Raw genomic sequence first — 27,507 nt, 5'->3', positions numbered from 1 at the left:
GGGCTCGGTCGCGACAAGGAGAAACGTTTGGGTTGGGGCGGGACGCCGGGGGGGGGCCGGTCGCCGCCTCCGCCTCCTCCCGGCCGCCTCCGGGCGGGCAATGGCGTCCGCCGCCTCCCTGAGGGCCACGGCGCAGGCGCGGAGGGGCCCGTCCCAGCGCGCAGCCGCCGCCTTCCGCCTTCCGGTGCGGGCCGCGTGCGGGGGCTTCCCGCCCCCGCGGCCCAACGGTCGCCGCCGCGGCTGAGGGGACCGACCCGGGCTGAGGGGACCCGCCCCGACCCCCCGGGGTAAAGAACCAGCGCTCCCAGGGGGAGCTCGGGCTGCCTCCGCCTCCACCGGCGGGGAGCCGCTGCTGTCACGCCCAGAGCCAGCGTAGCGGGTATGAAACGCGCTTCCCCCCCCCGTGTTTTCTTACTCTCCGACGCTGTTTTAAAGGTTTGGTTTGTTTGCTGTTGGTTTATTGGGCGCGGTTCGTGCGTTTTCCGCTCAGCCTGGAGCTGTTGGTGAGGGGAGCGGGGCTCTTGGCCCAGTCATGGCTGCAACTTGAGCCTGGGAGAAATCCCACCTTAGACCCGCCGTTCGGTTTTGCACGTTACAAGCCGCTTGCAGCATTTAGCTGCAGTTTTTCGTGGTGTTTGTCTCTGTTGGGAAGCAAAGCAAAGAGGGGTCACCTGTGCAGGGTGACCAGGTCCAGTCTGCCAGCGCCGGGGCATGGTACACGCTGTCTGGCATTCCTCTGGGTTGCAAACAAACAGTAAATTGACATTGCAATATTTTATATATCTCACGTCCCGATTCCATGGCTTGCGTTTAAACAACGACTTCATCAACTCATAGAATGGTTTGGGTGGGAAGGGACCTTCAAAGGTCATCTGGTCCAGTGTCCCGTGAGCAGGGACATCTTCCACTAGATCAGGTTGCTCAGAGCCCCGTCAGCTCAATCATTCCTTGGCCGGGGACGTACCTGGGTTTGGGATTTTTGTCGGTTGAGAGTTTTGCTGCCGTTGTTCAGGAGCGGGAGAGGGTGAAGGATGGACTCTCTGGATCACATGCTGACGGACCCCCTGGAGCTGGGGCCCTGCGGGGAAGGGAATGGCACACACGGCATCATGGAGGACTGCATGCTGGGTACCACCAGGGTCAGCCTGCCTGAGGACCTGCTGGAGGACGTGAGTAGCGCCAAGATGCTTTACCTTTTCAGAGCCTTGATAAACAGTGTGTTTAACTCCCCTTGTGGGGCTTGCAGAGCAAAGTGAAAAGTGGGGGAATGTTCCTGACTGTCCTGGAGATGTCAGACAGGGCTTTGATTAATCTCGGGGAAAATGTCTTTTAAAACCATTCTGTTATGATCTTTTTCTACATGACAATCTCTCTTATTCTAAAATTGCCTTTAAGCAAGATTTCTTTGTTACAAGTTTTGAATTTATTGTCTTGTTGCTAGTGGCATCGTTAATTTCCTTACCTTTCCTCTTTCCGCTCTATTGTTTTCTGCATTTGGTGTGAGACAGTCTCTTATCTTGTGTCATTTAACCGCAGAAAGCCTTAAGGGCTAGAACATTTTTAACGACACAGATGCATTTTCTGCATTATTGTTTTTGCTTTCTTTAGCCTGAGATCTTCTTCGACGTTGTCAGCTTGTCTACGTGGCAGGAGGTGCTGACGGATGCACAGCAAGACCACCTAAAAAAATTCCTGCCTCATTTTCCTGAAAACAACCGAGAGCATCAGAACAAACTCATCTCTGCGTTGTTCAGTGGCGAAAACTTCCGTTTTGGAAATCCACTGCACATCGCCCAGAAACTCTTCCGGGGTCAGTGAGCGTAATAAACTTCTGTGTATTTTCAGGGTTGAAGTTCTCATCTAGCAGTTGATGAAAACGCAAGTGTTTTTTACCTCTTTCTTACAGATGGGCACTTTAATCCTGAAGTCGTGAAATACCGGCAGCTCTGTTTTAAGTCCCAGTACAAGCGCTACCTGAGCTCTCAGCAGCAGTACTTCTACCGACTGCTCAAGCAGATCCTCGCTTCCCGCAATGTGAGTGTCTTCGGGGTGCGGTCGTCCCTTTCTCGTGTTCTGTAAGGAATAGATTGTCTTTACAAAAAAGGCTCTTGGTATTTGTGCATTTACAGTTCTTGGAGGTCTTTCTTTTAACGAGTGCTGCGTTTCTGGTTTTCCAGTGGCCTCTATGATACGAGAACACTAGAAACATCATGATGTTCGCAAATTTCAGGGTTTGAATCTCTCATAGCTCTCACTTGTGCGTAGTGGCTTTTTTCCATGCCCCCTGCTTCCTGCATTTGCCCCTTTACACTTTATGTCCTATTCACAAGTCATTTTGCCTTCGTTTTCTACCATTTCTGTCACCGTGAAACAAGTAAGGATGCTAAATATTTAGCTCTATGAATTACCCATCTTCACTGGGGACTGGTATAGAAAAAAATAGATAAAAAACTCCTATTCCGCTGCTTGTAAATTCCTGATGAAGTCTTCCTCTATGGATGCTGTCGTCAGCTGATTGCTGCCAACTGAAATCTCTTCATCGTAGACACTTGCTCATTTATTTCTAGTCATTGAAACATATGGGACGTACGGATGAAGACGAACGTCTGTCTTTGTAAAAGCCCTTGTGGTGATATGGGAAAAAGAATATGGAAGTGTGTAGGAAGTTATTTCCTCTATAGCCTTAAGGGGTAAAATGTTTTCTTCAAAAGAGACAGCTTGTGTTATGTATGTGGCACGGAAAATGAACAAACCGATCTCAGATCAATGGTTAGGTTCCTCTTGACAGTCCATATAAAATGACGGTGAGATACTGTACGTGGAGATAAAAGTGCAGAAATTTCCTACTAGATCCCTCCTTGCTTTCCCCTCACTTTACCTGGTGGTATAAAGAATGCTGGTTTTGAAATGACTTATATGTCAGGTAGTGATACTTTGTAAGGGTTACCTTATAAAAACTGAGGTGCTTACCACACCAGCCCCAAACATTAAGCTTGCTGAAAGTATGTGAGTTGAGCTTATCTGTTCAGAGCTATAGCTGAGATAGCTAATGTCACACCTGTCTCATCTTCCAGCACTTGCTGGATTTAGCTCGGAAAGGAGGCCCTGACATGACCCTCAGGAGAAAGCACTTCCCACCGACGTATGACACAGAAGAACGAGACAGACGGACACATCGGCGCTACTTGAAGATTCTGAGGGAAGTGAAAGAGGAGTGCGGAGATACCACCTTGTCTTCTGATGAAGAAGGTAATACTAAACGCTCGAGGTGTGAATGGAGAAGGACTAATTTTTAAGGGACAGTATCTTTGATAGAAGAATGGGAACTAGACTCTAGTTTTGTTGGCTGTGCTCTAACGAACACGGGGGAATAGAATTATATGCGTTGGTGCTTGGTCTTGCAGAAATAAACTTATTTCTCTGTTTATTTTAGATCTAAGCTCCTGGCCTCCAAGTTCTCCAGCACGTTGTCCAAGTCCACCGGTTCCCCTGAGAGTGATCCCCACATTGTCAACCTTGGACATGAAGACAGCAGGTGAGAACCGAACTAGGGGTCGGTATGGATTTAGGGGTGAGAATTACTTTGAGACCCTGTGAGAAATCAGTTTGAAAATCTGTTGTTTGATAGGAAATCTCATAATGCTTCATTTTTGCAGTCTCCAAAACACTTGGCGCTTTTCCCAGTTTATTTAATCTTTCTCTCCTTGGAAGGCTAGTATTTTAACACAAGGGCCTACGGTTTGTGTACAGGTACTGATTTCTCTGTTATAATTTGCCTTTAACGGTTGAAGCATTAGCATAGTCCTGTTCGAAATATTTTGGTGTTTGTGCCGAGGGAATCCCTCCTAAGGTTACTATAATGAAGTCTGCAAACCCTTCGTGCAGCACAGCTGGTTGTCACTTCTCTTCACTTCCATACTTGCATCAGCAATGAAATCTGATGACCCAAGGAAGAAAGTATTGAAAATAAATCGATTGATTAAAAGGATGAAATTCAAATAAGGAAAATTTAGTTATTGAAATGTGGAGATTGTTGAAAGAGGGAGTGGATAGCAAATGGCATTCAAAGAAGTCTGTAAAGTAACAATAATGGAAAACTGTGCAAATAATCTCTGAATGTTTTTTCATTGCAGACAAGATAGAACTTGGGGAAAGTGATTTGAAGATGATGTTGAAGAAGCACCATGAGAAACGAAAACGTCAACCTGTAAGATGTCAAGAAGTCTTTGGGGGTGGGACTGGACTTTAACTATTAGTCTTTTATCTGTTAGCTGTAAAGTTCAGGGTATTTCTGGGTGACAAAATGATGGCTGTTTTTTTGTGTGCAGCCACCCTTCAGCCCCCGCTTTGTCGTAACCGGTATTTAATTGTCAGCGTATACATGCAACTCCTGTTTACGCTTACCTGTTTAGAAGGATTTTTTGATTTCAGTGATGTGTTTTGGAGAGACAAAATTTGGGATTTCAGGGTTAGAAGACTTCCCTACTTTCATTGCAGTAAATAACTTTATAAGCTGATCCAGGATAAGTTTGGGGCATTTCAGTACTTGGCTATCTTCTGTAGCCGTGTTGCTATCTTAACACTTTGCCCTTTGACAATTTTAATTTTTATTCCATTGTCCTCTGTAGGACCATCCTGATCTAGTGACGACAGACCTGACTCTTGAGGACATTATGACTCGAGTAAATGCTGGCAGGAAAGGTTCCTTAGCAGGTCAGTGACTTGGACACAATACTTGTGCACAGCATGAATATCCCGTGTGTGTGAAAAGCTAAGGGTGAAGGTGATCTTGGTGGATTGTTGTATCCTTTTGCTCTTCACGGAGCTGCGAGTTGTTCCGTTTCAGTTGCTCACAGACAACTCCAGTTTCCACTGAAGGTGCTTCCAGCTAATTGAAAGTTAATTTGTGTTTCTGCTCTAAGCAGTTACCTTTGCCTTTCCAATTTCATATACCTTGGCTTTAAAAATTAGAGGTTTTCTATTAAAGCGGTGCATCGAGGGGGAAAATAAGGTTTCATGGGAATGACAGGGAGGATGGAATGAACTGGCGGTGAATGAGTGCACGCTACCCACATTTCTGAATATATGTTCAAAGATATAGGTAGTGTATGATTCTCAATGAAATATGACAAGTTGTACTCATTCTTCTCCTTACCTTTATCATATCTAAAGCCTTATTCGACCTTGCAACCCTCAAGAAAAAGGTGAAGGAAAAGGAAGATAAGAAGAAAAAAAAGCTGAAGGTTATTAAATCCGAGGCGGAAGACTTGGCTGACTCTCTTGGCAATGCAGATGGAATCCCATCAATGTCTCAGGATCATTCCCCCATCCCTCTGTCATCTGTCAAAGAGGAGTAAGTGCTCCAAAGGACCCCAAATACTTTGCACGCATGGAGAGAGAGACTGATGTTGCAGCTCAGATTTTTGTGGGACTTTTGCAGGCTTTGGTTATGTGCAGCTTGGGATGTGTGAAATGTGTGCTGTTCATCCTTGTATAGGAAGGTGAATATTTACTCGGGGAACTTATTCTGCTTGTGTTCTCTTTCATTTGAAGACCTCTTGAAGAGATGAAGCCATGCCTTGGAATAAATGAAATATCTTCCAGCTTCTTTTTCCTTCTTTTGGAGATCCTGTTTCTGGAAGGACCTGCTACTCTCTCTGTGGTAAGAAGTCACCCACTTATCTAGGAATCTTTGTAGAAAACAAAATTAGGGGATAGAGGGGCTTATAGCTATGTAATAGTGATTTTTCTCCAGAGTTGTCCTGCCGTAAATTAAATTAAGGTGTAGATTACATCTTAAAGAAGTGAAACCCTTTGGGAGTGCATAGTACATTGTGTTTTTAATGTTTCATAAATTTAGTCAGTTGAATCTGTAAGTCTTTCCATACCTGTTCTTTAGATTATGGTTAGATATATTCTATATATTAAGGGCAGAGAAGTTGGGGAAGTTTTTACCCCTTTTTGGTGCCTGTTGTCTGAAATACCATGTTACGGTTACTTGAAAAAGTCAGGTGATTTTTTTTTATATGCATAAAAATCATGTCCCCTGGATATATTTGGCTGTTTTGTTTTCTGTTAAAACAGTCATTGATTAAAGCGCGAGATCTTTAACAGAATATTTCTTTTTCCTCTTCAGCTTGAAGATAAAGTTCTAGATTGGCAGTCTTCTCCTGCCAGCGCGCTCAATAACTGGTTCTCCTTTGCCCCTAATTGGTCTGAACTGGTTTTACCCGCCTTGCAGTACTTGACAGGTGACAGCAGAGGTAAGAATGGCTCTCAAAAATACTAGTGATGCTGGTACCTCAGTTCTAATCGGTGCTGGTTTATATTGTAGCTCGAATCAACTTGTAATTCATCACTACCATAAATCATTGTATTGCTGACAGCGTTTCTGTGATAGGCTTTCTGGCTTACATTTCTTGATTGTGGTAGACTTGTTTTGCGTATAGATAAGTAGATAAGACCCAGCTTGATTCCTGAGTATGTGAAAATGCGTGTGAAATTGCCTCTAGACAGGCAGTTTCTCCTGTTTCAGATCGTGCGCTTCAGGCGGGATGTTTGTAGCAGGAAGAAATTAACCTCTTCCCGGTGCGAAGATGTTGTGGTTGTCTTCGGAGATAATAAAAACTAAACTAGATGATGCCCTGAGCAATCCGCTGGAAACATGAAGTTGGCCCAGCTTTGACCTGGGGCTTGGACCAGCTAAACTTCAAATGTTCCTTTCAAACTAAATTATTCTGTGGTTCTCATTTGCTTAGTGGAAGTTTTAAAGTGAGAGACAGCATGGATTGTAGTGGCCTTTGCAGCACGGATACTTAATGTTCTCTGTAATGCTGGTGAATACTGTAAATCCCAAATTCACTTCCCATGAGCCCAGAAATAGTCACAGTACCGTAACAGTTCCTGTTGCCTCACTGCATGAACGGGATCTCATCTGACAGCCCGTAGATGAAAGACTCGTTATCCTGTTCTGTTCTGGCACTGTTACTCTGAGATGCTTACTTTCCCTTTGGGCAAGTATATATTCAGAGATGCACTTACATAATGACTTAAAACGCTTTATCTGTCATTGTGAGTCTAACTCAACAGCTTGCGTTACAACAGTAGGATTTGGGCAGCTGGACAATTGTATGACGTCTCTGAGATGCACATTTTTCATTGTAGATGTTCCTTCCAGCTTCTCACCTTTTGTTGAATTCAAGGAGAAAACTCAGCAGTGGAAATTGCTTGGTGAGTATCTTGTGCTCTTCTGTGATTTCTGCTATAGTAAAGGGTGTTTCTTTTCTCCAGGACTGGACTTTTCAGCTTGCTGCAGCCCAGAGAGAAAGACAAGTAGAGCCGTTAATTCATTGGTTAGGCCTTTTCTTTTAGCTGAGCAAAGATGTGTTTTACATTCCAGGTTTTCACAAGGCTTTAGTATCAGCAGCAGACAAAGAATAAGTGAGGAAAGGCACTGGGCTTTATTTCCCCGTGTTGCTGGCCTAACCGTGTTTATGTCACCCTTCAAATCTGTCTGAACAACTTCATATGTTTCCTTCTGTAGAGCATACCTTCTGATTATTCAGAGTCATTATTAGTTATTACAATTATAAATGAATTAAGCTTCTCTGTGGAGCAAAGTGGTACTATTCTCATTTTTAAAAGTGGGAACCAAAGAGCAAATTAGTAATAAACGTGTCTAGATTCATAGGCTCGTACTGAGTGAATGACAGATGTTTTGTGTTTATGTTCGTTCCTTTAGCTACAAGGCAGAATTTTCCATTCTTAGCTATAGTGATTCTAGTGATTATATTTGTAGGCTTAAACTGGCAGAGATTTGGAGTCAGGAGGCTATTCCTGTGGTCCCTTTCACAGTCTTTGGTGGAGGTTAGGTGGGCACATGCTTCTGCTCATGGACTCAGTGACTGGGATTACTTTGGAGAGCGGGAATCATCTGCAAATATCAGGTGGCTGTGTTTCAAACAGTATCTTGCCTGCTATGCCAGGGGTTGAAGCACCATCCTTTGTCACCAACTCAGGAGAATAACTAAGCTTTAGCACTTTTCGAAGTCTGGACATGTTCAAGTATTGAAATCGGAGCATCTGTGAAGTGTGGAAAATGCCTTGTGATTGGTGATGCATAGGGGTGGGAAGGGAGTAGGAGATGACTGGAAAGTACAAGCAGCCAGCTTCATAACAAATAAAAGACTTCTCTTTCTTATTTTCCCTGATTTCTTGGACTAGGTTCATGCCAAGATCATGAGAAGGAATTGGCAGCACTGTTTCAGCTCTGGTTGGAGACCAAAGACCAGACTTTTTTCAAAGTGAGTCAGAAAAAAATCACCCCCTAACAGCACAAAACCTGCCTGAGTTATATACAACATTGACATTTCTCTGTTTTTCAATAGGAAAATGAAGACAGCTCAGATGCCACACCAATCCCCAGAGTGTGAGTACATAAATACCGCTTGAAAGTTTCTGCAGTGCATGCTGACGCTATGAAGTTTGGTCCTTGCACCTCTGGATCTGAATGGCTGGTTGCTTAAAATAAGAAGTTTTCACATCGTGGGGCAGGAGGGAACTTGCTAGTCTGATTTTACACAAAGTCAGTTGATTTTTGCCCAAGTTACATTGTGATAACTCGGTTATTTACAGTCCTTGCTTATGTTCAGGTAGTGTGTAGAGCACATTTTAACATCTCTACAGGCCTTATTTATATTACCATAAGTGCTTTCAGAATTTGTTGAGAAGAACGAGGTGACTAATCCTTTGGGATGTTCTTTGGGATTGTGGGTTGCTTGTTGCTCTGAACTGATGGTGACCTTTGTTTCAGAAGAACTGACTATGTAGTCCGACCTAGCACTGGAGAGGAGAAACGTGTGTTTCAGGAGCAGGTAAGAGGAGAATCATCTTAATTTTAAATGCACATGTTGAAACAGTTGGCCACTAAAAGAAGAGAATTTGTATGGGATGTTAGTTTTATACTCTACACAAACTTTGTTAACGTAAAGAGTTATTGTGTTTCTTCTGCCTCGAAGTAGGTATCTTGGCCTTACGTAAAACATGCTAACAATGCAGCCGAGCTGCTTACTTCAAAAGCACCTGTATTTCCAATGGGTATTGGGCAAAATTAATTGAAATTTGTAGTGCCAATGGATGACTCCTGTCTATATTTTTTGGGCACGTGTGAGTACAAGCAGAAGACAAGTGGCAATAAGTGCACCCATACAATTAGTTGTGTTGTCTGTAGTAGATGTAACCGTGTATTAGAGGGTAAACACGATGACGATTCTTCTCCTTGGGTACATGTGCTGTGTGTGTGAATATCCGGGTTAAATTTTGGAAATCTCTCTTTCTCCAGATTAGAGGAGATTAGAGGAAGAAAAGGCTTCTTGTTGCTGGGGGAAGGGGTGTTTGCTGCGCAGAAGATGTGTCGCTGGCACCTCCCTAGTCTGTGCAGCTGCTTAACAATGACTCTAATGTATTGGACCTGCACACTTCGGTTAGGTGGTGCTTTGTATTGTACTTGAAGTAATTTGTGCTTGTCTTGATCCAAAATAAGTTTGTACAGCAGAATTTGAGCCTTTAAAAAAAAAATTCTCTACAGAATGGAAATAACTTATATTACAATATAAATGTAGCACAAGCTTTAAGACTTTGCTCTATATGTTTCCTGCTAAATTCATCCTCTTGTTTCCAAATACAGGAACGTTACCGTTACAGCCAGCCCCACAAAGCTTTCACGTTCCGTATGCATGGCTTTGAGTCGGTTGTTGGTCCTGTGAAGGGGGTGTTTGACAAGGAAACCTCATTAAACAAAGCCCGAGAGCATTCTCTCCTGCGCTCAGACCGACCAGCTTATGTCACCATCTTGTCCCTCGGTAAGGTGATGACCAAAAAAATTTTTTTAAAATAGAAGGCGGCTTTACAATAGACTTGCTAAAGTCAGGCAATGACTTTAGGAATCTACATTATAAAGGGGAAGGGTGGGCAGGCTGGGATGACATAAGCAAAGAGGAAATACATTCTACAAAATAAAGGCGATGAAATGCTGGGAGCAGGAATAGCTAGAAAAGAAGGCAAGTGTGTTGCTCTTGATCTGAGAGAAAATGGGAAATAAAGAGAGGAGTGCATGGGGCTGGGTAAAGCTAAGGCTCGGATAACTGGAAAACAGAAGAGCGGTGGTTTCAGTCAAGCTGGGGTATTGCAAAGTCATTCTGGGGTTCAGTGCTCTTCCCCAAGTTCCTCACTCCTAGCACAAAGCCGGCAAAGTTGATGTACTTTAAAATGATCCTTTATAATCCGCGCTCGTATCTCCAAGGGATCATGGGGGCTAGATTTTAGTGAGCAAGGAGGCGCTACGAGAGCAGGGATAAGAGAGCCATACAGAAACATATCTGCTAAAATGCTCAAATACAGCTATCTAGTTACGGCTGGAAGTTTAACCTCTGATTTTGTATTTCAGTTCGTGATGCTGCTGCTCGCCTTCCTAATGGAGAAGGAACTCGTGCTGAAATCTGTGAGCTGCTTAAAGATTCCCAATTCCTAGCTCCCGATGTTACAAGTGCTCAAGTAAGTTGAATGTCGTGTCTAGCCTCAAACAGATTCTCCTAAAATACACTGCACAGACCTGGGCAGTATTCAGTGGCTGAGGCCCAATAATTTTTTGTGCTGCTTTGACTAGCAAATGAGAGCTGTATTCTACTCTAGTGAGCCGCTGCAAATCTGCACCTAACTCCGGATGGTGAACAAATGGCTAGAAAAGCCACAGAATTAACACTGTGTCACGTAGCTGCACACATTTTAGATTGAGAAGCATTCAATTTTCAGAGCTCTCAGCTTTGGTAGAAGCTCCATTTAATCCAAGGGGGCAAACAGCATCCCGTGCTACAACATCTGCTCTCAGTCAGTTCTTACCCAGATGGATTGTTAGCAGCTTACTCAGGTTTTACGCCAAATAGGATTACTTTTCTATTCATGACCTTTGTCTAGCCCAACCAGGGACATCTTGTAATTCTGTGTATTCTGAATTTTCAGGTTAATACTGTTGTTAGTGGTGCTCTGGATCGATTACATTATGAGAAGGATCCCTGTGTGAAATACGATATTGGACGCAAATTGTGGATCTACCTGCACCGGGACAGGAGTGAGGAAGAGTTTGGTAAGCCTGGCTTCGTGATATCTTAAGCATTGAAAATGTTTATAAATCTCTTGAACTTCTTCAGTCCAGCTGGATAATGAACATTAATTTATCGGTGTACCTTTTTTCTCTAGTCAGTTTGCTAATGTTAGCCCCTCAACGCTTAAATGCGGTTTTACAGAGCAGTGTCAGTTTGAAGTACTTGTTAGAAAAACAGCATCCTGTGTACAAGAACTGCAGATGAATGTACATTCACAACATTTTATGTGTCTTATTTTCAGCCTTTTTGGCCGATTTTACGTGGTGTTTTTTCTTTGCACTATTACACGACAACGTATGTTTGATTTCTTGTCTGAAGATCAACTTACAGTTCTGAATTGGCCTCTTTCTTAACTCAGTTTGCTTGTGTTCAGGAGCTCTGACCATTAATTTGCGTTTGCAGAACGGATCCACCAGGCTCAAGCTGCTGCAGCGAAGGCCAAGAAAGCTCTTCAGCAGAAGCCAAAACCTCCAGCTAAAATGGTACATTTCTTTGCACAACACTTTTATGATTGGGAAGGAGATATGGGCTTAACTTAATCCATAAATTCTGCATCCATAGTGGCTGATAAAAATTACCATGTGTTTGAGTTACCAATTCATTATGTTTATGACTGTCGGTGTTAGTCTAGCACCAGTGCACAAAATGAAGAGGGAAGGAAGGAAGGAACTTTTCCTGCTCCCAGCTTCCACTGTTGTCCTTGTTGATCTCGGCAGAAAGGTCAATGGAAATTAATTTATGCGCCCTATCCTACAGATGGTCTTTCAGGTCTAGTTTTGAGGTTAATCTGTAGCAGAGTGTGTGGAACATGTCTTCTGCTCTCCCCCTTGCTGTGCTGAAGCTGTCAGGGTTTGGATGTCTTTTGGTTTTTTGTAACTGGTATAAAATAAAGTAGTTGCTGTTGGCAAATTAACTAAGGTAGAAATCTGCATGTTGTGAATGGCTGTTACTGCTGAGATGCAATTTTCCCTGAGAACAGGAGCAGCCAAATGCACCAGCCCACTTGTGTCTGCAGTTCAGGAGGCCAGGCAGTCATCTGGGATTTCAGGATTTAGCACCGGGGCATCTTTCATAACCATACAGAACTCGGCTTAAAGTGCTCAGCCCACTCTTTAGACGGTAGCAGTCAACACCAGTTTTTGTGAAGACCTTCATGCTTGACGTGGTTTCTTTGCAGAAATCTAGTAGCAAGGAGAGTTCTGTGAAAGCACTCCCCAGCAGCACATCAGAGCCCAGTCAGCTGAGCCTTAGTGACTCCAGCATGCCACCGACTCCTGTGACTCCCGTCACACCAACTGCACCAGCATTGCCGGCAACGCCTATTTCACCCCCACCAGTGTCTGTGGTTAGCAAGAGTGTGTCTAGTGCTGGATCGGAGCCAGCAAAACCCAACCAAAGGTACTTCTTCTGTCTCATACGTCACTTGTGAATGTCACTGGTTCTTAATCATTTTCTGCATCTTTGCTGACCTACCGGCTTTATCTTTTTCCACAGTGTTCTTCTGGTATCCTCCCCTACCATGCCACAGCTCGGGACGTTGCTTTCCACAGCCCAGAGTTCACAATCACAGCCAGGGCCGCAGCCGCCTCCCACCCGCGTGGTAAGTCATACCACCTCCTCCGGACTGCCGCAGGTCCGGGTGGTCACTGCCCAGTCCAGCCTCCCAGCGGTGTCCCAGCAAGCCCCGGTGGTAACCCAGCAGCAGCAACCGACATCAGTGCCTCAAATCCGCGTTCCAGCTACAGCCACGCAAACCAAAGTGCTCCCTCAGGTGAGTTTGGCTGCATGGAAATGGTGGAGTAGCTCTGACTTTTAATCTGCCTTCTTGTGCTATTTCGGTATGGTGCACAGGGATTACTTGCTCACTTGGAACATGCAGTAACTGCAGAGCAAGAGCATAGAAACAGTTGTGCATAAATAATACTCCCCAGTGCTCCTTTTTTCCTCTCTATTGCCTATTTATGTGGCACCATTAAATTGTGCATTACAGTAAAAAGTCCACACAACTTGCAAGCTATAAGGCACAAGACAAAAAGAGTAAATTGTTACTCTGTCAGTATTGTGTTAGTCTGCTCATAGGCTGCCTCTCTCTCTTTCTGTAGGCTGTGATGACTCTGCCGGTAAAAACTCAAACCAGCCCAGTGCAGGTGCAAAGACCAGGAAGCTCCGTGACGGGACAGACGGGCATCACTGTGACAGGACTGTCTGCAGCACCCAGTCCTGCTGTCAAGCCAGTAACCAGCTCCCCGGGCAGTTCTGCCACAAGCACCTCCTCTACCACTGTCATCCAGAATGTAGCTGGCCAGAATATCATCAAGCAGGTGAGAGAGGGGGAGAGACAAGGGGCTGGGCTCCACAATCCAGTCGTTTCCCGTTTGTTGTGACAGATGTGATATGTGGATGTGAAAAGATAGCGAAAACTGTAGTGAGCCATAAAAGATGTGTTAGTGCAGGTTGTTTAATTAGCCATCTTCAGATGTTGATCTCATTTTTGTTCATCTTGTTTGAAAAAGAAAGCAACTCCACAGTGTTTCATATTTTATGTGGTTTTGGGAACGCCATCTGATGTGCAACTAAAACTATTTTCAGTAGTGCACTGAGTGCTAGCATCACGCCCCCTCAGTTCTGATGGGACCAAACGTCATCCTGTTGGAAGTTTCACTTTGTGCCTTGGACTGCATCCTGGTTTGAGACAGCCGTTTCTCTGGTCTCTTCCAGGTGGCTATAACAGGGCAACTTGGCATGAAGACCCAGCCTGGAAGTGGCATCCCACTCACGGCGACCAATTTTCGGATCCAAGGAAAGGACGTGTTGCGCCTACCCCCGTCCTCTATCACCACGGATGCAAAGGGACAGACTGTGCTGCGTATCACCCCGGACATGATGGCCACCCTGGCCAAATCACAAGTCACTACTGTCAAACTGACTCAGGACCTCTTCACGGCAGCTGCGGGAAGCAGTGGTAGTGGGAAAGGCATCTCTGCAACTTTGCACGTGACATCCAATCCTGTCCAGACTGCCGATTCTCCAGCCAAGACAAGCACGGCCACTTCTGCTTCTTCCAGCCCAGCTGGAAGCACAGTGGTTAAAGTGACTCCTGACTTAAAGACTGCAGAGCCAACAAGCTCCGCTTTCCGGCTGATGCCTGCTCTGGGCATGACCGTGGCAGATCAGAAGAGCAAAGCCATAACTACGGTGGCGTCCACTGAGGCCAAGCCGGCTGCTACTATAAGAATCGTGCAGGGGCTGGGGGTGATGCCGCCCAAAGCTGGGCAGACTATTACGGTAGCTACTCATGCTAAGCAAGCGCCCTCTTCCTCAGCAGTGAGCGTGCCCGGCACAGTCCATACCTCAGCTGTCTCTTTACCAACCATGAGTGCCACAGTGTCGAAAGCAGTTGCTGTGGCCTCGGGAGCTGCTGGGACTCCCATAACTATAGGCACAGGAGCCACTGCTGTGCGGCAGGTACCCGTCAGCACCACAGTAGTATCTACATCCCAGGCAGTAAGTAACGCTAAACTTTTTCTGGAGGTGGGTGAGAAAGGGGAATGCTGAAATGTATTGATGGTTTATGTCTGAAAACTTCTCTTTACGTCCACAGAGGCTCAAATTAAGTACTGTAGAATGTGGGTCTGCTAGTAATTTGATGATGTTGGAATTGTAGCTCAATGCTGAATGATCAGAAAGCAGTCAGATTTGTCTTCCCTTACTTCCTGTTGCGAGTAAATGAAATAAACTTTGTTTATCTAAAGTCCTACCTCGTGCAGCTCAGCGTCTTGCCCCACACCTCTGAAATAATTTCCCTTGGAACGGTGTCAGAAATAGAAGCGCTTGTTACTCAAATTAACTTTTTTACCGAATTCCCCGTTTAATACAAATGTCCAAATTAATTAATACAATGTCCAAAGCTGAAGGCATCATGAACTGTATCGTGAAAGTTGAATAAGCTAACTGACATTACCAGAGCTTCCTAAGGATAAAAATCATGGACGGTTGCAATGAGCCTTCCCAGAGAAATACTGTGGTGCAAAGATGATGCGGGTTTTCAGGGCTGAGGCAGCTGTGAAGTGAATGAGATGGAGGTGAATTTTAATGAGCCTGAAATGGAGCACAGATTTCATCAGCAAAGCTGCTGTTGGTTTCTACTCCAAGGACTCCTAAAAAGCAAGCTGAGCGGTAATTGCATGTTGCCAAGCAGTTTCTCTGCTGAACTCCCCGCGGCTCCTCATGTGTTCTTCAACTTCTCTAGGGTAAACTACCAGCACGAATAACAGTGCCTCTGTCAGTGATCAGCCAGCCAGTGAAAGGCAAGAGTGTGGTGACTGCCCCCATCATCAAGGGCAACCTTGGGGCCAAGTGAGTATTTTGCATCAGAAGTAGGCTGAGGAGGGTCTGTGTTCGATGGGTTCCTGGGGGCCTTGCAAGCAGGGGGTGGGATAGGCTTATAGTCCGTTAATAGGTCCATTAGCTGCAAGAAACATAATTAATATGGTGTCTGGCAATGAGAATAAAATCTTTCTTTAGGTGCCCTGCGGTGTAGGTTCTAGCAAATACACCGAAGAAAAAATGTTCTTCGCTTGTCTTAAAACCAGCTACTAGATTAGTTCTGTTTGAGCAAGAATTAACCTGCTGATATACCTAAAAATATGTGTAATCTGAGGCCATCTCTCCGTTAAAGAAACTAGGGAAGCGTTAACTGCCTCACTGAAAAATCCTCTGGCATTTAGATGTTGAAGTTGTCTTATTTATTCTTCCGTGAATTCTGGTAGTGTCTCCCGTAGTTAATATTTCAAGGCAGAAAACTCTGTGCTCGTCTATTTTCTGCGTTCCTTGAGAGGTGTTCAGGTCTGATCAGACTAACCCAGTGATGCGCACGGTCCAGAATTAGAGGGTTTAATTCATGTGATAAAGTAATTCTCTATCATAGCGATAAATGTTGACAGAAACTTGTCACTTGTGTATGCCCCAGGGTTTTTTTTTGGAAAACTTAAAATCATTCGTAAATTAGACAAGTAACTGCAGTGAGTCTGAAAGACCTAGCCTGCTGTGCTGTGTACTAACCTCTCAACAATTCTCTTCCCTTAGCATCAGTGGGTTAGGTAGAAATATCATCCTGACTACGATGCCAGCAGGGACAAAACTGATCGCTGGGAACAAGCCAGTGAGTTTTCTGACTGCACAGCAACTACAGCAGCTGCAGCAGCAAGGCCAAGCCACGCAGGTAACGGCACCTAGAATAATATTCTTTCTTTTTTATGACTTAGCATCTCCTGAGGACTTTATACTTGATACATGGGGTTCCATAAAACGTACACAGGTACACAGCTTGGCTGTAGTCTCTGTATTAAGCATGTGCAGTCCGTCGTCTCCTTTACCTTACCCCCCATCCAAAGTGTTTAAATGTTTTTGAAGCACTGATAGTGCAATGAATATAAAACCAAAAATCCTCTCAGGAGGTGTTCCCACCTGCTTGAAGGATTGTGTCTATACACTTGGCTCTTTTTGTTGTGCTTTGTACTGTAGCTTTTATGGGTCAACATTTCTTAAAGAAATCGCATCGCTTCTTTGCATATCCATCTTTCTGTCTGGAAACTTAGTGTTCTGTAATTGCAAATAATTCATCTTTATTGGGAGCTGCTAGTAACAAGTCTGTAGGAGTGAAGTATCCAATGGATCCAAGTCCTTCTTCTGAAAACTCGTAAAAGCAGCTGACATGAAGGTTTTATTCAGACTAGTTTTTTTGTCTTCCTCTCTAATCTCGAGATCTCTTGCCACCATCCCACGTGAACAGTGGATGGAGTGATCTTCTTGTGACAGATTTCACTCTTGATGTGTTTTGGGGCTTGGTCTTGTTCTGCATTTTTGCTCGCAGCAGAAACAGATAATTTACCAGTGCTTCAGAGTGTGATGCGGGTGCAGTGTGTCAGCAGGATGTTCTTGACGTGAGTTGAGATTTTTTCTTTCCGTTTAAAACAGGTTCGAATTCAAACTGTACCAGCCTCCCATCTCCAGCAGGGAACAGTGTCTGGCTCTACTAAAGCAGTTTCCACTGTGGTTGTGACAACAGCTCCATCTCCAAAGCAGACCCAAGATCAGCTATGAACACTGGTTTGAAAATGGATCTCTTTCCAAGAAGTTCCCCGAATCCGTGGTCATCCTCCATCCAAGCACCCAAGACTGCCTGAGCACAGTCATGGCTAGGGATTGGACTGGATTCTGTCACGTTGCTTGTCTGGAGTCAGCATTGTGATGTCTAGGTAGAAATTCCACAGATGTTGTACGTACAAAACAAAATATTTCAGTCCAGATGTGTAAAGCCCAGTTCTGCGGCATTGATCATTTAAGAAATGTCTTCCTTTTCTTTCTTCTCTTCCCATCTGAAGGGCTTTTTACGAATACCATGTCTGTGCATTTTGGGTTGTAGACGAAGCAGTTGACCTTGGGTCTTCCTTAACCAGGGAAACTTGCTTGGAAGGGGTAATTCAGACTTTTCCAAGTCCTGAAGGAGATGCCTCCGTTTGCTGGAGTCTAGCAGTCACTACTTTTGTATGTATGACTTAGGATGGTGGCTTGGACACCAGAGTTTGTTTGTAACATAGCCTGGAAGTAGATCCCTAACACGTTCAGTGTACTATTTATAGACTTTTTAAATACCTCCCCTATCTCTGAGCTCAGACTTCTTTTGAACACATACCACTTCCGTGTCAAATTTCTGTCAAAGGCAGGATGAGAGTCAAGACGGTTTTTGCTGTAAGAAAGCTAGTAACCATGGGGAGAGTGAGAAGTGGAGGAGATACAGGAAGTCACTGTGTGAACAAGTCTGTCAGCAAATGGGAATATACTGGAAAGGAAAACAAAAGCGTTCACCAGGAAGATCCTCCTTTAGTTTTCCTCAACAAATAAACCATTTTATCAGTCAAAAAAGACTAGCTTCTTTTAAAAGTTTGGAATATGCTTTCAAATATACCCAAACTATCGTCTCGGACTCAGAAGAAGTATTCTAACCCGTGATCCTGGCCTTTAGTTTTGTTTTTACCTTTGCAATTTTATCTCTCCATGTAAACTTGTTTGAATTTTGCACATACCGGAGATGAATTCGTGGCTCTTCTGACGTGACCTTGAAGCTTTCTCAGAATGAGATGAGAAGACATGTTGGACCAGAAGAAGAATAAAAGGGCAGAAAGCCTTACAAATCTCTCTGCCGTCTCCTTTCCGTTTTGTATAGCTTGTTGTTTTGTGTACAACGGTTGTCTGGCTTGCCAAGGGCTAATAGATTGTCCGTCTTCTTTGTAAGATGGTTCTTTTTAACCTGGTTTCTCTCGTAGTCTTTTTTTTTTTTTTTTTGAAAATACGTGGTTTTCTCTGAGTTACACGCTACTGAATATAATTTGTTCAAAGCACCAAGTCGTACAGTTCAGCGCTCTCCAGAGCTGGCTGGACTGGAGCTGTGTGTGTTGCTGTTCAGAACCGCCGGATCTGAGCGGAGCAGGCGGTTTTGCTGTACAGTAATTCAGGGGTGGGTTGGAGGAAATTGAGTATTTCAGTAAGAAAAAAGAAACGGCTAGCTGCAAGCATTGAATAAGCAAGGCACGTCAGGACACCATTTTAAAGCAAGCATTTGAATTACGGAATCAGAATGGTTTGGGTTGGAAGGGACCTTAAAGATCATCTTGTTCCAAGCCCCCTGCCCTGGGCAGGGACGCCTCCCACCAGACCGGGTTTATATGGTTCATATGCCTCTGGAATTGAATTTGGAGTGATAAAAGTTTTCTGAGCACCTCTCCTACTTTGTCAGTTTTTGTACCCGTCTTGTACATTTAACTATCGACTAAGGAGAGAGCAGAAAGGCTGCGGTTTGGGAGGGAGGCAAGGGCATTCTTAAATCCTTTTAGTTGTGAAGTTAAGATACGAAATTAAAGAGACAACAAGCAACTTCCTGGTAGTGCTTATATGAGAGAGCCTCTATATTCAAAACATAATCAAGATAATCCTTCTATGTTCTACTCATAATTAATAAAGTTCTTCATGGTCAAAACCTACAATCAAGTGCTGAAAGATGGTTACAGTGCGAAGCCCTTTACATTTCTGTGAATCCTCTTGCGAGTAACTATGTGAATTGTCACTGAAGACAGGAGGCTGTGGCAGTATTAAATTTAACAAAACAAGAAACCTGCACCTACTCCCGTGAGTTTAGCGTGTCTCAGATTGTTGCTGATACTGAGTTTGAGTCCTGCTGTTCAGGCCAACACCGTCTCCTTTATTCCATATCCGTCTTTGCTAAACTGGTGGCCAACATGTGAGCAACCTTTGTGTTCGTTGCTGCTTTGCTCAGGGGCCGGTTCTCTTTTGCTTTGGAAGCCTGGGATCTCTGGGGAAAGAGCATCAGTCCCTATGTGGGCTTCTTTTTTCGAAGGCCCACATGGAGGATTACGTAGTGTTATGTTTACTCCCAACTTTCAAGAACAAAGTGCGCCCTGTTCTGTGGTTCAGCTGCCACCCGTCGGATGAGTTGCTTCCACTCTGGTTGAAAAATAACCCTTCAGCTACTACAAGTAGAGCGCCCTTGTTTTTAATAAGTAACCTTGAACTTCTACACAGTGGGTGGAAGGGCAGAGAGGGGCTTTGAGTTATTTTTTTTTTGGTGTGCGCTGGGACTGGATGAGAGTATATTTAAGCTAGATTTTGTGCCAGGTGGTGTTTGCTCCTATGCCCTCTCGCTCTGGTGACCGAGAGCTGTTGCGGGTGAGTACTGCGGTAAGAGCGGCGCAGGGGAGCACACGTGCAGAGGAATAAAGTATTATGCTGACATTATACCCATTTTCCATCTGTTTCTCCTGCCTGAAACCAAAGGGCCTTTCAGTCTGATGCATCTTAGCCATTACCTTTTTTAATGAAAAAATGGAAGTACAGCCTTTTTTCGTCACAGTGAGTTGCTCACTAGAGTTAGCCAAAGGCCTTGATTACTTCTTAAAAACTGTGGGATAGATGTTTATTTCCAGCAAGAGAATATCGTGTAGTCGTTGCTTAAAAGAACTGTGCGCACCACACAAACTGCCACAGGCAGTTTAAAGCCTTTCTAACCTTTACTGTAACAACTGCTCTGTTTTATCTAAATCATGGGGGAAATCTCTATATATACGCCCTCATGACCCAATGAACTCACCTTGGGGTTACTTCAAGTCTTTTATTTTTTGAAAAAAACCCCCACTTTTCAAAAGCAGTAGTTAATTGGACATCAACCTGCGTATTTTTAACAGTTGTTCTTTGTTCTCCAAATACCTTGCAGTCACTGCCATAGTTTTTAGGTAAATACAGAAACCTCGCTACTTGTTTTTCATGGGGCGAACCTGAACCACAGAAACCAGAACAACGTCGCGATAGACTCAGCTCTTGTGCCCGATCCTGCCTGTCGTGAGTTTGGTACGTGGTGCCTGACCTCAGGGCCCTTCTGGCCCATTACCGATCACATAGCCCTGTAGCGTGGCAGGCTGAAATGTAAGTGCTTAAATTTTCAGTCGCTTAAAAACTGACTTCTTGTGGACTGGGGAGAGCTGTGGGGAAAGGAGAATGTGGCTCTGTGTCCGAGGTGGGAATTGGCTCGAAGGGAAACGTGGTTTACTCCTGTCGTTTCCCCATCGCAACCCATTTATCTCAATCTGAGATTTACTTGAATCATGGTTATGTGGGTAGGTGGGATGTGTTGTACATCAAAGGGGATCCTCAGGGATCATTCAATGGTAGCCTAATGTGTCCTTTGATAAGAGCTTCAGGGTAGCATCGTTATAGCTAATGAAGATTTCTGAATACAAGCTTAGCATCATCATTTAATGGGAGTTTTGTGAACGCGTATTGAAACACAGGATCATTTTTGCAAACCATGGATATGCTTTCACCCATCCTGCCCTACTGTCCGGCCCTACTGCAGACCAGTGAGCGAGGGGATAGAACAGGGACTAAATTAACTGTATAGTCTGCAAAAGGGAAATTAGGCCATCCAGAGATGGTAGGCTGGGTTCATCTTTTTTAACTTTCTTAACTTCTAGATGTAGAAATCCGAATTACTCACCCTAGGCTGCGTTTGCAGCCACTGATACCTCCGGAGGGCGATTCATCTGACCTCCCTCAGGTGGTTCTTCTAGGATGAATCACTCTCTGGATACAGCCATTTCTTTCTGTGGGCTATAAAAGGAATTTTGGATGAGTAGCTCAAATTCGGGCTTTTAATGATTTAATTTAACGATGACGCATCTCATATAAAGTGACCAATGTGGACTAATCCATTTGAGCATGGATTAATCTTGTATGTGGCATCCTGCGTAAATCAGAGGTAAATATTTTAAGAACTAATTTGTTTCCTTCTGTCTAGAAGTAATCATCGAGCCGACTTGGTAAGTCTTACATCCGTATCCTCTAATGTTACCTTTTCTTGCTGTCCTCCAGCTTGCGCAACCTGGAGCGAAATAATTCACCTGCCAGAACCAAAAGCAGAAACATGCTGGTCTTCAAGAGCTTCCAGGGTTGGGCAGTTTCGCAACGACACTTAAAAAGCGAGCAGAAGATGCCAACCAAATACAGGAGGGAGCATCAATAAGTGTATGTGCTGACCCAGAGCAAGGCCGTCACGGTCCAGAAAATAGAAGAGCAAACCTGCTGAAGGTCGCACTGTTTTACCTGTTGTCCTGATGCTGCTTGAGGAGTTAACAGGGACCTGGAAGCGAGGACCTGCAAAGATGCTGCCATCGTTTGAAACCCAGTGAGTGATTTTAACGCGTTCATGTGTCATTCTGAATGAATTTTTTGGCAACAGGGGAAAATTTTTCAGATTGTGCTTGGGGAAACAATGGCTGCTTGGTATTTACAAGACATACGTACAAAAATATGCTTCTATACATAGAAACATACGCTCGATTACTCAAAGTAATTGCGCTGAGGACTTTTCAGCTGCTTAAGCGAGTTGCTTGAAGGTCAGCCTATGGTGCGAATTGTTCCCGTGATCTGTTATACAGTGAAATTATGGCTGTGGGCAGTCAGAAGCCCGTGAGTCATTGCAACTTTATGAATTACTGATCTCCCTTTGCACCGCTTTGCTCGTGTAAGGAAATAAGTTCTGTTTGGGTGGCCCGAGTAGCTTAAATGATAAGCAATAACTTGGTAAGCCGTTGTATCGAGGTTTGCGTTTAACGGTGTTCCTGTACTGAAAGTGCCCTTCCAACTGCGGCTGGCCGAGGTAATGGCTGTGAAGGGCTTTTAAAGCTGGCGCTGGTGCAAAGCAGAGAGGGAGGTTTATTGTCACAGTGTTGTATGTGTTCTCCGTAGGAAGCTGGTGGCTTACCAAAAATCATAAACCGAACCGGGTTGTTGTTCCAAACGTGCGCTAGGACAGCTGGGCAGGCGGGAAGGTGTTAATGTGCAAAGCTGAGGATTTCTCCAAAAGCCCAAAGTGCTTCATTGTCACAAAAATAGCACCCTGTTGCTTTGAAGGGCAACGTGAAAGCTTGGTCTGTGTTTTTAGATAGCTGTGAGCAACAGAGAGAGCCCCCAGTTGGAGGGGTGACTCCTTTGTAGTAAGAAAGCTGTGTCTGGTTGATAGGATTTATTCTATTTTTATTTTTCAACTTGTCTTGCGAAGGTGGGTCAAAGTGACGTGGACATGCTGAAAGGGTACTGGACCTGTTCGGAGTTAGCAAACCCAGGAGCTCCTTCCTGCAGCTAGAAAGCTTTCATTGACTGTGTCCACATGCCTGGATTTTACAATTTCAGCAAGAAGGATCAGAGTGTGCATTAGAGCTGGATTTAATCTCTGCTTATGTTCTTCCTGCTTTTTTGATGATATAAGCCAAGCATACCAGAGAGCAACAACTAACTGGCTGGGAACCACTGTTCCCAGCTCACTGATTCTTCAAGAGGAGTGCTCTTCTCTCAGTAGTTGAGATGGGTTGCAAGGTGAGGCAGGTTTCCCAGCATCTCCCTGACATCTGGTGGAAGGAATCCGGGGGCTCTCCTTCAGCCCAGCCACTGACTTTTTCCCACAAGTACTTGTGAGCCAGCAACAACCGTCTGAGCTTCGGAGAATTGGTAGGAGAGCCATAGAATCATGGAATGGTTTGGGTTGGAAGGGACCTTAAAGATCATCTTGTCCCACCCCCTGCCCTGGGCAGGGACACCTCCCGCCAGCCCAGGTTGCTCCAAGCCCCAGCCAACCTGGCCTTGAACCCCTCCAGGGATGGGGCAGCCACAGCTTCTCTGGGCAACCTGGGCCAGGGGCTCACCGCCCTCACAGCAAAGGATTTCTTCCGCACATCTCATCTCAATCTCCCCTCTTCCAGTTTAAAGCCATTCCCCCTCGTCCCATGGCTCCCCTCCCCGCTCCAGAGTCCCTCCCCAGCTTTCCTGGAGCCCCTTTAGGGACTGGAAGGGGCTGGAAGGTCTCCCCGGAGCCTTCTCTTCTCCAGGCTGAACCCCCCCAGCTCTCTCAGCCTGTCCCCACAGCAGAGGGGCTCCAGCCCTCCCAGCATCCATGGCTGATGGATCATCTCACCAGCCATGGGAAAGTAAGTCAGAGCTTACCAATTTTTCGTGCGGTGAGGGAGATCTGGGCTGTATGTTATGAAAACTCACAGAAAATTAGGACACCTTGATGCTAGGATAGATTGTCTTGAGAGGAGGGGAGTTTCCAGACAAACCTTATATGTAGTGTTCCTACTTTTGGGGTGGAGAACGGACTGATCCAGCCAGCAGGGTGTTTCATCCAGCCTGCCACCTCACCCCGGAGAGGACTAGCATCGTCTGGGAGAGCACGTATGGCTTCTCACCTTTGACAGACTGAACTCTGCGGGAGAGTTCACAGCCAGTTTTCCTGCTTTAGGGTGGGCACGTCAACAGCATGTGCAGCCTCACCGTACCCCGCTAGAGGGATAGCTGGAAGAACATCAGGCAATTAGTTGTCTGAAACACAGTAGGAGCCGGGCTATAAACCAGCAAAAAACCCCATGCCGCATCCCTTTGACCTCCGCACTGACAAAAGTGACAACGGGAAGTAAGAGGAATAAGCGAAAAGTCAAAGCTGGGTCTTTTTTGTTGTGGTTGTAAACAGCCGAGGTCACGCCAACACAAAGTCTGAAATTTTATCTTCTGTGGAAAATAAGGTGGCAAGGCCGGTGAGCCGTGGGTCAGCTCTATTTGTTTGTAATAAACCAAAGAGAAAATGGGCAATTCCAGCGCGTTGTCTGCATCTCTCTCCCCGGCTAAGTCACGGCTTCGGCTTACGCATTCGCAGTGTGTTAGTTAGGCAGGACCTTAACTGCCTTTGAATCTTGGGCGTGCCTGCGTGCGCAGCCAGGTTTCAAAATACACCGTGCCAGAAACCCGGCAGTCAGGCCGGTCCACTCGGTTGCGCCTACAGTTTGGCTGGCAACCACGGCTGTTGCTGATTCAGAGCTCGCGAAAAAGAGTTTCTCTGCTTTCACGAGCCACGGAAGAGCTCAAGAAAAAGACCCAGCAAAGAGTATATTCCCGGGATGCAAGTTTATATCCCAGGGTGTGCTTCCTAGTGCTTTGGATTCCCTCCGGAGTCCCGTGACTGTCAGGTGGCTGGCACCATTAGCAAGAGAGGCACAAGAAACGATCCCCCTGAATTTTGAAAGGGTGTCTCAGCTGGCTGGGATGTGTGGGAGGGCTGAGGGTGGACTTTCTCATTGCCAGCTGGTTGCACACCGTCGCATCCTTTGCTGGCTCCTCGTGCCCATACCGTCCACAGGATGGAGCTGGGCACTGCTGCCCTTTGTTCTGCCCAGCTTTCATGATCTCAGGAGGGCAAAGCTACTCGCGATCCCCGCCAAAGTCATGTTTTGGAAGCAGGACTCTCACTCCAGAGCTCTTGAGAGAAACGTTTGAGGTCAAAGGACAAATTCCCACCCAAATTACACAGTAATTCTTGGAACAGTTTTCTGAAAAGTGGCACCGCCGCTCAGCTCTGCCTCAGAGCAGCATGCGGCCAGTTGAGGGCAACTCACTGCACTTTTACAGGTCCCATTCTCCAGAGGCAGTAATTATTCTCCTTGCCTTACAGATGGAGAGGCTGAATCATCCCAAGACAACTTGCCTCGGGCCGGAACGCAGGAAGAGCTGCCCCCGTGCAGATGGTGGGTCAAGCGGTACCCAGCGTTCACCTTTGCTCTCCGGGGGCTGCTGGTTCAGCTGGAAACCACAGGGCTTCTGGATGACGTTTTCCTCTCCTCCCACTGAATCAGCCTTTATTTACTCTTTGGAATGCAAAGTAACTGGACACCCTGTGAGTTTTATCTCTCTCCCAATCTTTTGTGCTGGCAAAGTTGTCGGACCGGATTGAATGATTTAGCTGCAAGAGAGAGCTGGGGTGGTTTCGGGGTTGTCTGGCAGGAATCTGGGTGGGAGGGCACCGTCGGTGAAATTTGAATTCAGGAGTCACGCTGTGAAACAGAATCCTTGGGACACACTGCAGGGAGGAAAAGCCTTTGTCGCTGGCTGTTTGAATCCGGCCCTTCGCTGGCGTGGCTGTGTGGATGGATGGTGCTCCTTGGCAGAGCTAGAATTACTGGGAACTGCCTCCACCGGAGGATTTTTCCCCTCCAGGCAGCCTGCTTTCATTCCATATGTAAGCAGCTACGTTTTCCCTTCTTTCACATGGATGGCATTCCCAGGGCTGGGAGCTGATGCGGGAGTATCCTGCCTGTTCAGACAGTGTTTGCTGCTCCTGCAGCTTATCCCTGTCTCCTCTGGGACTCTCCTGGGGGTCGGGCTCACAGCAGGGCGGTTTAGCGCTTACAACCCCCATACAGTTCTGACAAAGACGGACTTGGTTCTCAGATTTCGGCGGTGCCTAAAGCGAGTGCTCTCCTTCTTCCTAAAGGCGTGTTAAACCTCGACTTGCTGCTCTCATAATGCCGTTGCGGCCACACTGATACGAAGAGACAACGTGAGGAAGGAGGAGGTGAGAGCTTTTCTTGAATGAACTGGTGTCAGTGGGAAGAAACAGAGGCTTTGTAGCTGACTGCTGCCGTTGCACGTGGGTAAGTGGCTTGATCTTTATGCCTCGGTTACATCTTTGTAGGGACTTGGCTGGGCTCAGCGTCCTTCAGTCAGGCTAGAGACACATGGCTTGTCTTACCGCAAATGTACATGGCACACGGCTTATTGGGAATTGCTGCTTTGATGTGTTGGGACTTTATAGTGCCCAGAAAGAGGGGGCCCTCATTTACCGTGTTGACTTAGCAACACAGCCACAAAATAAACCACTGCTTCAGCAGCAGAGAAACAAGAATCCTATCATCTAGGACTCTAAACCAGCTGCCTCCCAGGTATATAATATTTCCTATTTAGCATGTGGATTGCTTGCTTTTTTTTTTTTTTTCCCCCACGGTGATTGCATTCCCTTGCTCAAAGAGCCAGTGGGACTAATGAATTAGTATGTAAAATGTCAGTGGCTTGAATGGCAGGAAACACTGGGCGTTCGCAGCTCCGCGTGAAACCAAGAGCTGTGGATCTTTGCAAGAGACACCTTCGGCCTCAAAGAGTGAGTCTGCATCTCGCCCTCATTAGCCACATCCCAGAGCATGGGTGTTTGCCTGGCACCTGCCTGCAAGGTGGTGATATGGATATGGATATCTTCTCCAACTGATATGGAGAAGAGGTGAAATCTGCAGAGACAAAAAGCTCAGACTAGCTGCTTTATACCTGAAATATGCTGTTTCACGGTGATATTAAATCAGGCTGGAGCACCTGCAGTCAGCCGGGTAGGGAGTGGCTGTAAATCTGCAGCGCTGGGCAGGGCTGGGCATCAACGGGAGAGCTGGGAGCAGCTCCTGACATCAGCCGGCCGGCTGGTTTCAGCAGGCTGACTAACAAAGCCACCTTTTGAAAGGGAATGCCTTAAATCCAGAGGTACTTCCTGCTGCGCGGTGCTCAGCGAGCCGGTGGTGGGATTCTGGTAGCTGCTGAGGGAGCAGGGAAAGGAGAGGCACAAGTATTTCTGTAAGAGCACAGAAGTTACATTATGTTTTTCACCCAAACTAAAAGGAGCAGGATCAGAGACCTGACACCGTCTCTTTTCCCCCAGAGAAACACCTGCAAAAGGGCCGCAAAACTTGCGCTCTGCAGGAGACATTTTACAGCGAGGTGAAACAAAAACAAGCATCTCCCTGCGGCATGTGAATCAGTGGGCAACTCCTGCCACACCGAAAACAGCTTTCTGGGGAATTTAAACGTTCGAGTGTGGAAAAAAACCCCCACGTTTCGAGGCTGGATGCAATTGGTATAAAGGGGATCAGATCAGCAGTGGGACGGCTGGTTCAGCCTCCATTAGATTGACTGG

General features: G+C 45.7%; 1 protein-coding gene across 3 annotated transcripts; it reads left to right on the top strand.

Moving 5' to 3' along the window:
- The first annotated feature begins 159 nt into the window (after nt 1–159).
- Nucleotides 160–18,471, top strand: NFRKB (nuclear factor related to kappaB binding protein). Of its 3 annotated transcripts, none has more exons than XM_054223087.1 (26): nt 160–379; nt 1,013–1,169; nt 1,609–1,810; nt 1,907–2,034; nt 3,075–3,249; nt 3,434–3,535; nt 4,134–4,207; nt 4,629–4,713; nt 5,173–5,353; nt 5,554–5,662; nt 6,137–6,263; nt 7,165–7,230; nt 8,224–8,303; nt 8,388–8,428; nt 8,816–8,873; nt 9,686–9,860; nt 10,445–10,551; nt 11,017–11,140; nt 11,562–11,641; nt 12,337–12,557; nt 12,654–12,930; nt 13,262–13,480; nt 13,878–14,663; nt 15,409–15,515; nt 16,245–16,380; nt 17,136–18,471. In XM_054223087.1, exons 2-26 carry the CDS (start codon nt 1,032–1,034, stop codon nt 17,259–17,261), a joined length of 3,924 nt encoding a protein of 1,307 aa, XP_054079062.1. In that variant the 5' UTR covers nt 160–379; nt 1,013–1,031; the 3' UTR covers nt 17,262–18,471. The 3 variants fall into 3 exon arrangements, with proteins under 3 accessions (XP_054079062.1, XP_054079060.1, XP_054079061.1); XM_054223085.1 differs by having other exon boundaries at nt 8,813–8,873; XM_054223086.1 differs by having other exon boundaries at nt 160–435; nt 8,813–8,873.
- The last annotated feature ends 9,036 nt before the right edge of the window (nt 18,472–27,507 follow it).

The sequence above is a fragment of the Rissa tridactyla genome, chromosome 17, assembly GCF_028500815.1.
Source record: "Rissa tridactyla isolate bRisTri1 chromosome 17, bRisTri1.patW.cur.20221130, whole genome shotgun sequence".
NCBI lineage: Eukaryota > Metazoa > Chordata > Aves > Charadriiformes > Laridae > Rissa > Rissa tridactyla.
Note: the sequence above shows the minus strand (reverse complement) of the source record. Positions and strands in the feature narration are given on the sequence as shown.

What these genes read in the sequence shown, in the direction of transcription:
- NFRKB (XM_054223085.1), top strand. Translation starts at nt 1,032, where the DNA reads ATGGACTCTCTGGATCACATGCTGACGGACCCCCTGGAGCTGGGGCCC. An exon ending in CAGGAAAGGTTCCTTAGCAG is followed by an intron (nt 4,714 to 5,172) that starts GTCAGTGACTTG and finishes TCATATCTAAAG; the next exon opens with CCTTATTCGACCTTGCAACC. An exon ending in GCCACACCAATCCCCAGAGT is followed by an intron (nt 8,429 to 8,812) that starts GTGAGTACATAA and finishes CCTTTGTTTCAG; the next exon opens with AAGAACTGACTATGTAGTCC.